Source organism: Balaenoptera physalus (genome assembly GCF_965194825.1).
Source record: "Balaenoptera physalus genome assembly, chromosome: 7".
NCBI classification, from domain to species: Eukaryota; Metazoa; Chordata; class Mammalia; order Artiodactyla; family Balaenopteridae; genus Balaenoptera; species Balaenoptera physalus.
The window spans coordinates 12496311-12510059 of NC_138886.1; the positions used below are offsets into that span (position 1 = coordinate 12496311).

The 13749-nt window shown below is 40.4% G+C and overlaps 1 protein-coding gene and 1 pseudogene across 3 annotated transcripts in view; one reads left to right on the forward strand and one right to left on the reverse strand.

Moving 5' to 3' along the window:
• Positions 1-13749, forward strand: part of LOC309663656 (olfactory receptor 1L3-like) — a 68520-nt pseudogene that overhangs the window by 43784 nt on the left and 10987 nt on the right. The window lies entirely within an intron of this gene.
• On the reverse strand, positions 4-12880 carry LOC309663654 (olfactory receptor 1J4-like). 2 transcript variants are annotated; one of them, XM_082467887.1, is made up of 3 exons: positions 9266-12880; positions 8825-8950; positions 4-4532 (listed from the first exon to the last, which is right to left on the reverse strand). In XM_082467887.1, exon 3 carries the CDS (start codon positions 4517-4519, stop codon positions 3578-3580), a length of 942 nt encoding a protein of 313 aa, XP_082324013.1. In that variant the 5' UTR covers positions 4520-4532; positions 8825-8950; positions 9266-12880; the 3' UTR covers positions 4-3577. The 2 variants fall into 2 exon arrangements, with proteins under 2 accessions (XP_082324013.1, XP_082324012.1); XM_082467886.1 differs by having other exon boundaries at positions 4-4535.

The following is a 13749-nucleotide window of genomic DNA, read 5'->3' on the forward strand; positions in this document are numbered from 1 at the left end:
AGAATGTTCATAACAGCTTTATTTAATAGACAGAAACTGGAAACAGCCCATATATCCATCAAAAAGCTGTGGTATATCTACTCACCAATTTTAAAAAAAGAATTGATAAACAGCACAACATGAATGAATCTCAAAATGTTTACACTGAATGAAAGAAGGCAGCAAGAAAAGAATACACACTGTATGATTCCACTTAAACTTCTAGAAGATGCAAACTAATCCATGTGACAGAAACAGATTAGTGGTTCCCCTGAGGCCAGATGGGAGGAGTAAAGAGAGAGCAGTAGGGTAGGCATCAGGGAAATTCATGATCTTGATGGCTTGTGGTGATAGTTTCATGGGTGTATTCAAATGTCAAAACTAGTCAAATTGTGTACTTTAGATATACAAAGTTTATTGTATGTCACTTACACCTCAAAAAATCTGGGTGTTTTTAAAGAAACAATAAAAAAATCAAGTATGGTCATGTTATTCCTCTATTGAATCTCTTCCAATAGGTTCCGAAATCACTCAGACTGAAAACCAAAAATTCTACTATAATGGTTAATTTTTTTAAAAATTTTATTTATTTATTTATTTATGGCTGTGTTGGGTCTTCGTTTCTGTGTGAGGGCTTTCTCTAGTTGCGGCAAGCGGGGGCCACTCTTCATCGCGGTGCGTGGGCCTCTCACTATCGCGGCCTCTCTTGTTGTGGAGCACAGGCTCCAGACGCGCAGGCTCAGTAGTTGTGGCACACGGGCCTAGTTGCTCCGCAGCACATGGGATCTTCCCAGACCTGGGCTTGAACCCGCGTCCCCTGCATTGGCAGGCAGACTCCCAACCACTGTGCCACCAGGGAAGCCCAATGGTTAATTTTATGTGTCAACTTGGCTAGGCTGCAGGACCCAGATATTTGGTCAAACACAATTCTAGATGTTTCCACGAAGGTATTTTTTTGGATGAGATTAACATTGCAATCAACAGATGCTGAATAAAGCAGATTGTCCTCCATAATGTAGATGGGTCTCATCCAATCAGTTGAGGGCCTTAAGAGAAAGACTGACCTCCCCCAAAGAAGAGGCAATTCTGATAATTCAAAAAGATACATGCACCCCAGTGTTCATTGCAGCACTATTTACATGGAAATGTAAATGCCAGGACATGGAAGCAACCTAAATGTCCATCAACAGAGGAATGGATAAAGAAGATGTGGTAAATATATACAATGAAATATTACTCAGCCATAAAAAAGAACAAAATAATGCCATTTGCAACAAAATGGATGGACCTAGAGATTGTCATACTGAGCGAAGTAAGTCAGACACAGAAAGACAAATACCATATATCACTTATATATGGAATCTAAAAAAAAAAAAGAGTACAAATGAACTTATTTACAAAACAGAAGCAAAGTCATGGATGTAGAAAACAAGCTTATGCTTACCAGGGGATAAGGGAGGGAGGGATAAATTGGGAGATTGGGACTGACATATGCACACTACTATATATAAAATAGATAAGTAATAAGAAACTGCTGTATAGCACAGGGAACTCTACTCAATACTCTGTAATGGCCTATATGGGAAAGGGCTTTTAAAAGAAACAAAGAGTGGATTTATATATATGTATAACTGATTCACTTTGCTGTACACCTGAAACCAACACAACATTGTAAATCAACTATACTCCAAAAAAATTTTGAAAAAAAAAAAGAAGAGACAATTTTGTCAGCAGGCTGCCTCAGACTCAAACCAACTTTTCCCTGGGTTTCCAGCCTGCCGGCCTACCCTGCAAATTTTGGACTTGCTAGCCTCCATAATGACATGGGCCAATTCCAATAAATGTCTCTCTCTCTCTCTCCACACAAACACACCCCCTATTGGTTCTATTTCTCTGGATAACCTAGACTAACACACCTACTATGACCTTAAGTGTCCTACAAATCTGGTCCTCTGATACCTCTAAACTTATCGCCTACCATCCTCCCCTACTTGGCCCTGTCCAACTACAGAGGCCCCTCAATGTCCCTGAAATAGGCCAGGCACCATCTCACCCCAGAGTATTTCCAGGTGCTGATGCCCATGCTTGGAATGCTTTTGCCCATATCCGCCCATGGCTCACTTACCTGTCCTCACTGACATCTTTGTTTGATTGTTATCTTTCCAATGAGCTCTACCTGGACCACACAATGTTAAACTATGTACCTCACCCCCAGCACCCTTGCTCCCCTTTTTTATGCCTCCTTTATTCATAGAAGTTTTTACCTACCAACAAAACTTACAACTTACTTACTTCAGCCAAAAACCCATCTTCCATAGAGCTCACATTCCAGTAAAGAAACAATGAAAATTTTAAAAATAAGTAAAGCTTATGGTGTGTTAGAAGGTTCAAAACTGCCGTGGAAAAAAAGGAACACAATGAGCAGGAACAGGAGTGTGGAATGTAAACTCTACAAGGGGGTTAATTTTTTTAACTAGTATTCCCAGAATGGAGAAAACTACATGGCACATAATAGTCAGCAGTAAATATTTTAGTTTTTTCCTGTTAGAAATGAGATCTCTGGGAAAAAGACAACACTCATTTTCCCAGACTAAAATTAATCAGACAGCTGTAGGCTGTTCTCCACACAAAAATCCATTTTAGAGGGAAAAACAATAGCCTTCCTAGAATGGGGAAATATGGTAGTTGGATTGACTACTCTGTGGTTCCCTACTGTCACAGGCATAATCAAATTAAAGTTTATTTCGGTTTTAGCAAACAATCAAAAGTACTTTATTAACTAGATACTGCATTGAGAGGGTAAGCATTCTGGACTTTACCAAAACTAAACATTAGAAACTTAACTGAATATTCGTAGCTCTGGAAAACACTAGACAAGATAGAGGAAATAAGGAGCTGGTTTATATCTCATTTATTTCAACAGATAGAAACTGTGAGTTATAATGAAAAGTTATATTACCTATTACTAAGGAGGGTTCTTTAACCTATCAAAAGAATATTCCACAAAACTTAAACTGGCTCTACTTGAGATTCCAAATGTTCATTTCATTACAGAAAAGTGAAGTGCCATAACACGTTTGAGAATCTTGACTGTCTACCACCTGGGGATCAGAAACTCAGGATATGAGAAGGTATAGCTTGGTCCAAAATATAATCGTATTTCATACCTCTAATCTTAGCTTAAAACAAACCGGATTTCTTCATTAAAAAGGAAGCATAAAATGTCAGTGTCATGTTTTCCTTTTGAGAGAGGCGGTTCGTGTGTGTGTTGTTATCTTAGCAAGTCTTTCTCTCTTCAGGAAGATAAAACAGTAGTGCAACGTATTCAGAATGATCAATCACATATCTGACTAATAAGGAGTTTGGTGCTTTGAAGACCACAAGTCATATGTATGTTGTGGGCAATGCCATATTTAGGATTATGGAAGAATAAATGGGCAACAGATAAAACGAAAGTGAAAGAGATTGGTCCAATAACGTAGTGACTGTAGAGGACAGATGGGAAGGTGCTAGAGACATGGGTGGTCGACACGCAACTTTTTAAGAGGACATTTCTGACAAGGTCAGTGGGTGAAATAAGAACATGGCTAGCTGATCCTCACTTGGCGAAAAGTTGATTGTTTCTGAAAAGAATCCCCAGAGCCAATTTAATGTCTCTGTTCCTTAGGCTATAGATGAAGGGGTTCAGCATGGGAGTCACAACTGTGTACATCAGTGAGACAATCATGTCTTTGTCGTTGGAGTTGCCCGATGAGGAGGAAAAGTACAGTGCCATAATGGTTCCATAGAACAGAGACACCACAGAGAGATGGGAGCCACAGGTGGACAGGGCCCTGCAGATCCCTTTGGTAGAAGGGACCCTCAGGATGGAGACCCCAATGCGGCCATAAGAGACCAGGATGCCAGTCAATGGAAGAATGACAACCGCAGCCCCTGCAGTGAATATAACCAACTCATTAAGAGAGGTGTCTGAGCAGGACAGCTTGAGTAGGATGGGGAGGCTGCAGAAGAAGTGGGGAATAATGTTGTCATCACAGAAGGGCACCTGGGCCAGCAGGAGGGTGTGCAGAAGGGCACTGCCACAGGAGAGAATCCAGGAGCCAGCCACCAGGAGCACACACGCCCTCTCCATCATGATAGTGGTGTAGTGGAGAGGGTGACAGATGGCCACATACCTGTCATAGGACATCACCGCGAGGAGGAGGTTATCAACACAACCGAAAAGTATGTAAAAATACACCTGTGAAATGCACCCTGCGTATGTGATAGATTGGCACTGAACCTGCATGTTCATCAACATCTTTGGGACAGTGACAGATGAAAAGGAGAGGTCAGAGAAGGCCAAGTGGCTGAGGAAGAAGTACATGGGGGTGTGGAGACGAGAGTCCAGCCTGATGAGCAGGAGGATTAGCAGGTTCCCCAGCACCGTGGTCAGGTACACACCCAGGAACAGGGCAAAGAACACGCCCTGCTGCTCTGGCCGGATGGGGAGCCCCAGGAGGAGGAACTCGGACACGCTGCTCTGGTTCTCCCTCCTCATGCTGTTCTTATCTCTGCTGGGAATGAATAGAAACTGGAAACGTCAGGAACTTAGACATACTGAGCAGAGCGACTACCATACGGTCACATACGTTCCTCCACGTGGCTGTGTCACTGTACAGACAAATCTCACTGCATTGCGCTCACACGTTGGTGCCTCATCCAGTCTGGTGAGAACAGTGGAATGTGATTTGTCTGAACACTGACACAGTCACTTGGAGACATCATTCAAACATCGATCAAACTCTTCAACTGAAATCAGGAATACCTCATTCTTTTTTTAACATAATGAAGACACTACGATAGACATTAGGGGAAGAGTAATAAATAAGATACAGTCCCTTCCATGGCTTTATAGCCAGACAGCTTATGTGCGTGTGTCTGTCTTGCACACACACACACACACACACACACCACTTAAAGCATTATTGGGAAAGTAATGTACCATGTACAGAATAAGTGCTGAACACATAAACTTAGAATGACAAGAAAGAAGGAAGGAAGGAAGGAAGGAAGGAAGCAAGGAAGGAAGGAAGGAAGGAAAGAAGCAAAAAAGGAAGGAAGGAAAAAAGGGAACATAATGGCAGTTCCTCAAAAACTTAAACATAGAATTACCATATGATCCAGAAATTTCACTTCTGATAATATATCCAGAAGAACTGAAAGCAGGGGCCAAAGAGATATTTGTATACCCATGTTTAAAGCAGCATTATTCACAATAGCCGAACGATGGAAACAATCTGTGTCCACTGACAAACAAATGGATAAACAAAATGTGGTCTATACTTACAATGGAATATTATTCAGCCTTAAAAAGGAAAGAAATCCTGACACATGCTACAAGATGGATGAACCTTGAAGACATTACGCTAAGTAAAGTCAGACAGTCACAAAAGTGTAAATACTGTATAATTCCACTTATATGAGATTCTTAGAATAGTCAAATTCATAGAGACAAAAAAATAGAATGGTGGTTGCCAGGGGCTTGGTGCGGGGGAGAGAAATGAGGCGTTATTGTTCAGTGGGTACAGAGTTTCCATCTGGGAAGATAAACAATTTCTGGAGGTGGATGGTGCTGATGTTTGTACAACAATGTGAATGTGTTTAATGCCACGGAACTGTACACTTAAAAATCTTTGAAATGGTAAATTTTATCTTATATGTATTTTAGCACAATAAAAAATTGTTAATTTAGAAAATATGTCACAAGGGTTAATAAAGGATTGACTGAAAAGAAGCAATGAAAAGGAGAGTGACCAGGGCTTCCCTGGTGGCACAGTGGTTGAGAATCCGCCTGACAATGCAGGGGACACGGGTTCGAGCCCTGGTCTGGGAGGATCCCACATGCCGCAGAGCAACTGGGCCCATGAGCCACAACTGCTGAGCCTGCATGTCTGGAGCCTGTGCTCCGCAACAAGAGAGGCCGCGACAGTGAGAGGCCCGTGCACCGCGATGAAGAGTGGCCCCCGCTTGCTGCAACTGGAGAAAGCCCTCGCACAGCAACGAAGACCCAACACAGCCATAAATAAATAAATTAATTAATTAATTTAAAAAAATTTAAAAAGAAAAAAAAAAGAAATAGTAGTTTTAAAAAAGGAGAGCGACCGAAAAGGTAAATAAATAAATAGATTATTTAGGCAGGATGAGTGTGACCAAGATCACACATCAGGAACTGAAGGTAACAAAGATAGGAGGAGGCCATCAAGCAAGATCAAATACCTTCCTGAAAATGTGTGTTGGCTTCTGGGGTTTCACTCTCACATCCAGGGAAACAGTAAACACCCAGACAACACAGCCCCAAGATTCTGGTTAGAGAAGAAGCCAGCTGAGCTAACTGCCCAATTTCTTGCCTTCCTCTTGAGATGGATCTTGTGCAGGGGACAAAGGGGCTGAACCACTGGAGTCCCAGGAGAAGGTGTCCCTAATGTCAGTGACATGTTGGCCACCCCTCTGCTTGGTCATGAGGAGGAGGAGAGGCTGTGAACACCCTTGACTTTTGAAGAAGCCAGCAGTGGAAACTGCCTCTCCATACACTGCAGTAAGGTCCAGACAGAGCAGTACTAACCCTTGAGATTCCCACACCACTGACCCCAAAATGTATTAGAACACACGTTCCACTGCCACCACTTATTCCATCCACATAGAACCACAAAAGACCAACAAAGCAATCTTGATAAAAATGAACAAAGCTGTAGGCATCACCTAATTTCAAGCTATTCTACAAAACTTCAGTAATCAACACAAAATGTTAATGGTGTGAAAACAGGCATATAGATAATGGAACAGAAAACAGAGCCTAGAAATAAACCCACACATATACCATCACCTAATCTTTGACAAGGGAGCCAAGAACACACAATGGGGAAAGGATAGTCTCTTCAATAAACAGTGTTGGCAAACTGGATACCCACATGCAAAAGAATGAAAGTGGACTCCCAATAGTGAAAACTATCTGTGACATCCCACCCTGGGGGCTAAACATGTTTGCCACCTTCATTGGCAACAGTGTGGCCATCCAGGAGCTGTTCAAGTGCATCTCGAAGCAGTTCACAGCCGTGTTCCAAGGACATGGATGGATCTAGAGGGCACTATGCTATGTGAAATAAGTCGAACAGAGAACAATAAATACCATATTATCTCACTCATATGTGGAGTCTAAAAAACAAAACAAACAAACAAAATAAAATGAAAACAGACTCACAGATACAGAGAAGAAACCAGTAGTTGACAGAGGGGAGGGCATTAGGGGGAGGGGGGCTGAAATAGGTGAAGTGGATGAAGAGGTATAAATCTCCAGTTATCAAATAAACAAACCATGAGGATGTAATATACAGCATAGGAATATGGTCAATGATATTATAATAACTTTGGGGACAGATAGTTACTAGACTCATTTGCAGTGATCATTTTGTAATATATGCAAATGTCAAATCACCACGTAATACACCTGAAACTAACATAATATTGTATGTGAACTATATTTCAGTAAAAAAATAAAGCTGCTTGATGCCAGAATAGCTCCCAAACCAGAATAGTCCATAAACTATTGTTCATAATAAGGGTGAACATTTTGGTGAACATTTGGGTACTAGGCTAAGCGCTTTACCCATGTTTCCTAATTAATACCACACATCAACCTTACATTCCCAGATTTTTAAAAAATTGCACAGCTTCAACAAGAATCTGTGTTCTTTCACCCATTTTAGCTTTTAAAAAATAGAAACATAGAGATACAAATTCCATAGGTACAAAACAGTACAGTAGAGGACAGAGATGGCACACACACGTATGTGTGTATATATGTATCTATAATATACATGATATATAATATATAATATACATAATATATGATATACATTACTTTATATATATGTATCACCATTTTCTGTAATTTAAAATTTATCAAGTAGTAGCTACTTAATGTGATTCAGTCTAATATGACTGTGTCATCAGAGCCCATGCTCTTAATCATTACACATGAAAACTTCCCCTTTTATCTGTTAGGGGAGCCAAGCACTCTATAATATTTTAGAGATGCAGGGAAGCCACAGTTGCCCCAAATTTTCTTAGTTCCCTAAGTAATTTCATTCATTCATATTCATATACTTCACAACTGCCAAAAATTCTCACATACGTTAACTTCTATTTAAACAATAAATATTTACTGAAGGCCTTTAAGTTTCACAAGAAGTCTAATTCTTTCCATTTTATAGATGTGGAAACTAAGGCCAAGGAGTTAAGTAATTTTCCCAAGATCTCACCACTATTTGATTGATGGTGATTCTGCACTGTAGCTTCACACAGCATGATGCCTGGAATTTCTCTGTGTGGTATGTTTCATGAAAAAAGTAAAGGGTTACAAAATCTGAGTGACTCAGTTACACTCAGGTATATTAAAGTGATAGCAGATCCTTTTTAGGAAACAGGGACTCGCTTGGAGCTTGGTTATTTTAGCCAATGGTGTCCCAGAAGGAGATCACTTAAGGAAATATTTGAGGTCATGAATGTTAATCAGATGCCCACAAACGCACATGCACACCTAGCCACACACTCACTACAAGCAGCACACACAGTCCCATTCCTGGGAGGCGTGCTTCAACCCCTTCTGACCCAAACCCTTCTGGGGTGAAGGCAGTCAGCGTGTGGCAGTTAAGCCTATTCAGCCAATGGCACAGACGTTAAACCACCAACAACAACCCATGCACATGGTAACATACAAACAGACAAAAGCAAACAACACAGGTTCCTGCTCTCACACACAACTGTGTCACCCACAAACACAGCTCGCACACATGCTAGCACTTACTGCTGAGCAGCGGTTGAGCCCTCTCTGACCTCGGTTCCTTGGTGAGGTCGGGCATCTGCTCCAGCAGCCCCGATGTGGAGAGTTCATCCTCTCAGCTGTGATGCCCAGCCGGTGGGGAACATCCTCCTGTCATAACAACAGGAGGCAAATATTAAGATCACGGGCATGACTCAGGAGTCCCTAATCGCATGTTAGGAAGCTGATAACTTGATCTACATGTGCTAAAACAGGGCCTGGGTTGGGTCTAACTCAGGAAAAGGATCAGGCTCTGAGTCAGGTACATAGTACACACACACATACACACACACACAACTACCAAACAACACGTACACAAGCATACACAATACACACAGACGCACACACTTATGAACAGAGATACTCATACACAAACCCACAAGCACATAGGCAGATCCACTGCCAAGTGCAGGTTTCCACTCTGACCTCTGCTCAGCACTGGGACCTCAGACACTTCTTCGAGACTGTTGCCGAAATCCTCAGCTTCTCCGCAGGAGACTTGGTATCCAGACAAATGGAAGAAATATCTGTGGCCTCAGGGTTTCTACAGACTTTCATGTTCCTTAACCAGCTCCAGATAAATGAATCAAAAGATAACGTTTTAATTACCAATGAGAGAGCTGAAACAAAGTCCCCAAGTTTCTGGCTAATTTCTTGCTGTCCTTTGAGGAGCTAGAGGGACTGGAGTCCCAGAAGATGGTATCCCAGATGCCAGGGGTGCCCTAGACTCCCCTCCTCTGGGACATTGTTACAGCTGAGACAAAGGATTTGTTAACTTTCTATTTTGAAATGATTTCAGACATACAGAAAAGTTGTAAGAATGATACAAGGAATTCCTGTACCACTTCATCCAGATTGCCCAATGGTTAATATTTTACTATGTTTATTTTATGTATGTATATATGCATGTATGTATATTTCAAGCTTAGATTTTCAGCCGGTATGCCGCAGTACGTGTCATCAGAAGACTCATGATATCAATTTTCCCAATTACTAGTGATTTTAACCTTGATCAATTGGTTAAGGTGTTGTCTGCCAGCTTGTCTACAGTACGCTACTATTTTAGCCTTTGTAGTTAAATAAGTATCATTTGGGTAGATATTTTGAGATTTTATAATCACAATGCTTCTCTTATTACAATTTCACCCACTATATTTAAAATCCATTGGTGACTCTTATACGAGAAAACTATTGCAAATGTGGTGGCCAAATGGTGATTTTCTAATTCTGTCATTTCCTCCTATGTTAGTTGTATTCTCCTACAAGAAGAAACTTCCCCTTGTTCCCCATTAATTTGTTTTTTCATTGATTTCATTATGGACTCGTGAATTCTTACTTATTCTCTGAGTTGTAATCTATTACCAATGTTATTCATTTTGAAGCTCAAATTATTCCAGATTTGGCCAATGGGAGCCCCTTCAAGCTGGCTCCTGTGTTCCTGTGATTCACCGAACACGTTTTACTTTCCGGCTCAGCAAAATTTCTCTGGTCTGGCCTTGATTCATAGCCCCAGCCCTAGAATCAGCCATTTTTCTAAGTAACTTTGGCTCTTTTTAGAGGAGACTGATATTCAAAGAACAAATTTGGTGTTAGGTGTGTTTGTTGCTTACAAGGCATCTAAGTGATCTTAGAGGATGCAGCTAGGAAATATATATGAAAGAAACACAGGACATAGAAACTAGGAATGGTTACCCATAGGAGATGGGTCAGGAGTGGGACAGAAAGAATATGGGATGGGAACCAATATTGATATATAATATATAAGTTTCAATCTGTTTATACATATTAAAACCCATGAGTTCAAGTTGATATATATCCAATTCTAGTTTGACACCATAGAGTTCTTTCCAGCCTCTCCTTTTCCATGTACATGCCACCTTTCCCCAAGTGAGGAGTCATTCCCTTTTCCAGAATAAGTTTATTATTTCCTAAATCTTTGAATACAAGTAATTTCAGAATCTTGAACTCAAACCACTGTTAATGACAAACTAACTTCAGCTCAAACACTTTGCTTAGTTTTTCCATTACTGTGAGAGTAGTTTATAGACAAAACTCTGTGTTTGATAATTACTTAATTATTCTATTTTACCCTTTAGTCTGATTATGATATTAATTTGAAGTATAGTTAGGCTCATTTTTTTGTTTTATTCTACTTTGCTTTATTCTCCATCATCTTCTGTTTATTTTTTTTAGTAGGTAAAAGATAACATAGTCAAAACTATACAAATAAATATACTCATCCCCCCATCTTTTCTATCCCATTCCCACCCACCTCCTGCAGGTAAAGTCTCATTTGTTTCTGATTTATTCTTTGTGTGCTTCTTCTTGCTCAGTGGGAAGTTACATATATATACTATTTTCCCTTCATTTTTACACAAGAAGTAGCATGCTATAGATGCTCTTCTACACATTTCTTTCTTCTATTTAATAATATAGCTTGGAAATCCCTCCACCTTGATTCATAGATACCTTTGTCATTATTTTTTCATAGCTGTGAAGTACTCAATTGCATTGATGCTCCACAGAGTTTCCTTTTAAAGTCCTAGAATAAGATAGCAGTGATGGATGTACCAAATGCCATCTAACTGTATATCTCAAATGGTTAAAATGGTAAATGTCATGTTGTATACATTATACTTCAATAAAAGTTTTTTTAAAGAAAAAGCAAGACAATCTCTACATGAAGCACAGAAAAAGAATTATAAAATAATAATAATATATGATTAATAGGTTAATAGAAGGGGGAATGGAATAGCAAAATATATATTTAATTAATCAAAAGGGAGAAAGAGAAGAGACAAGTATGAAATCAGATGTCTCCATTAGAAAACATTTAGAAATATGGAAAATATAAATTCAAATACATTCTGATTATGTTAGATGTAAAGAGATAAAGTCTCCAGAAATATAATGATTGTCAATCTCCATAAAAAGAGCAAAACCCAACTTTACACTGTTAACAACTAATACTTTACAGATATAAGGATATAAAAAATTTAAAGTAAAGTGATGGAAAAAAAGTAACGTGTAAACACTAACCAAAACAAAGCTGATATATCTATACTAACATCAAAAGAAGTAAATGAGGACTTCCCTGGTGGTGCAGTGGTTAAGAATCCACCTGTCAATGCAGGGGACATGGGTTTGAGCCCCGGTCCGGGAAGATCCCATGTGCCACGGAGCAACTAAGCCCGTCCACCACAACTACTGAGCCTGCGCTCTAGAGCCCACAAGCCACAGCTACTGAAGCCTGCATGCCACAACTAATGAAGCCCACGCACCTAGAGCCTGTGCTCTGCAACAAGAGAAGCCACCGCAATGAGAAGCCCGCGCACTGTAATGAAGAGTAGCCCCCGCTCGCCACAACTAGAAAAAGCCCACGGGCAGCAACAAAGACCCAACGCAGCCAAAAATAAATAAAAATAAATAAATTTATTTTTAAAAAAGAGTTTATTATGATTCAGTAATTGGCTCAAGATCTACCAAAATCATGACTTCCAGTTTTCATATATCTGCCTCTCTCTTCCCATCTTCCTCTTCTCCAGGAAACCACATCGTTTTTATTCTAAGTGCTATTGAAACCTTTGTTTTCCCACAAAATTTCCTGGAACTAATTTATATTTGACTGGTGACTTTCGATTCCCTTAATATCCTTCTGATTTCAATGAAATTTCTGTGATGAACTGGCTTTTTGAAAGTCACTGCAATGATTTAGAAAAAGAGAGAAGCAGAGAGACAGAGACAGTGACAAGATGAGACTCTTATAAAACTGAAACTTCCACCAAACAAGGAATGTGTCTGGTCCAACAGTTATGCGAGGATCATGCCTCTTCCTTCTTCCATATCTTTGACAGCAGAATGTTCCGGGCTCTGTAGTGAATAAAAGCCCAAGGCTTAGCCCTGCTTAGCCAAGTCACCTAGTAGCTCAGCACACAGCTGCCCCGATGATCAGGCCAGTGTGCACGGGACTGAGTTGCCTCTGGGTCTCTACCCTGGTCATCTGGTATGTGTGCCTCACAGGCACTGGCTCCTCTTGTCTCCTCTCTTAGCTTCAATTCCCCTTAGGGATTCCCCGGTTGTCACCATCACTACCATTCATATCTGTCTGCTTCCCAGGGAAAGATTTATTGTATGTACTTAGAATTATTCTCAGTAGCTTTTGAGGAGAGAATTAAAACTCATATGTGAACATTGAAGGCATATATAACTAGGAGCTTCCAGAACTGGACAGAGACATACTGGGCTGCTCCGGGAAGCAAAGAGTCATCCTGTGCTCCAGACAAGGACTTTATTCTGTTACTTTTGTTTCATCCTTTATTCTCTATTATTCACTCCGTGATTTTAAACTTTATTTTATATATTAATATTTTATCGTTTACTATTCTCCTACATTATCTCTGGAGGTGTTATTCAGTAGGTCTTATGTGAGGCCTGTGAATCTGCATTTTAACAAGCACCCCCTAGAGAAAACCAACCTGGTCTTTTTTTATTTTATTTTATTTTATTTATTTATTTATTTATTTATTTATTTATTTTTGGCTGTGTTGGGTCTTCGTTTCTGCGCGAGGGCTTTCTCTAGTTGTGGCAAGCGGGGCCCACTCTTCATCGCGGTGCGCGGGCCTCTCTTGTTGCGGAGCACAGACTCCAGACGCGCAGGCTCAGTAGTTGTGGCTCACGGGCCCAGTCGTTCCACGGCATGGTCTGGTATCTTCCCAGACCAGGGCTCGAACCAGTGTCCCCCGCATTGGAAGGCAGACTCTCAACCACTGTGCCACCAGGGAAGCCCCCAACCTGGTCTTTATGTGAGAAGCTGCATGACTGAAAATTTCTGATCACTCCTTATGTCCCATTGTTTGTATTTCTTGGATTCATGCCTATAGTAATACTATATGAGCTGTATAAAGCTACCT

Bases quoted from the DNA above. Each gene is read 5' to 3' on its own strand.
- LOC309663654 (XM_082467887.1), bottom strand. From the start codon at position 4,519: ATGAGGAGGGAGAACCAGAGCAGCGTGTCCGAGTTCCTCCTCCTGGGG.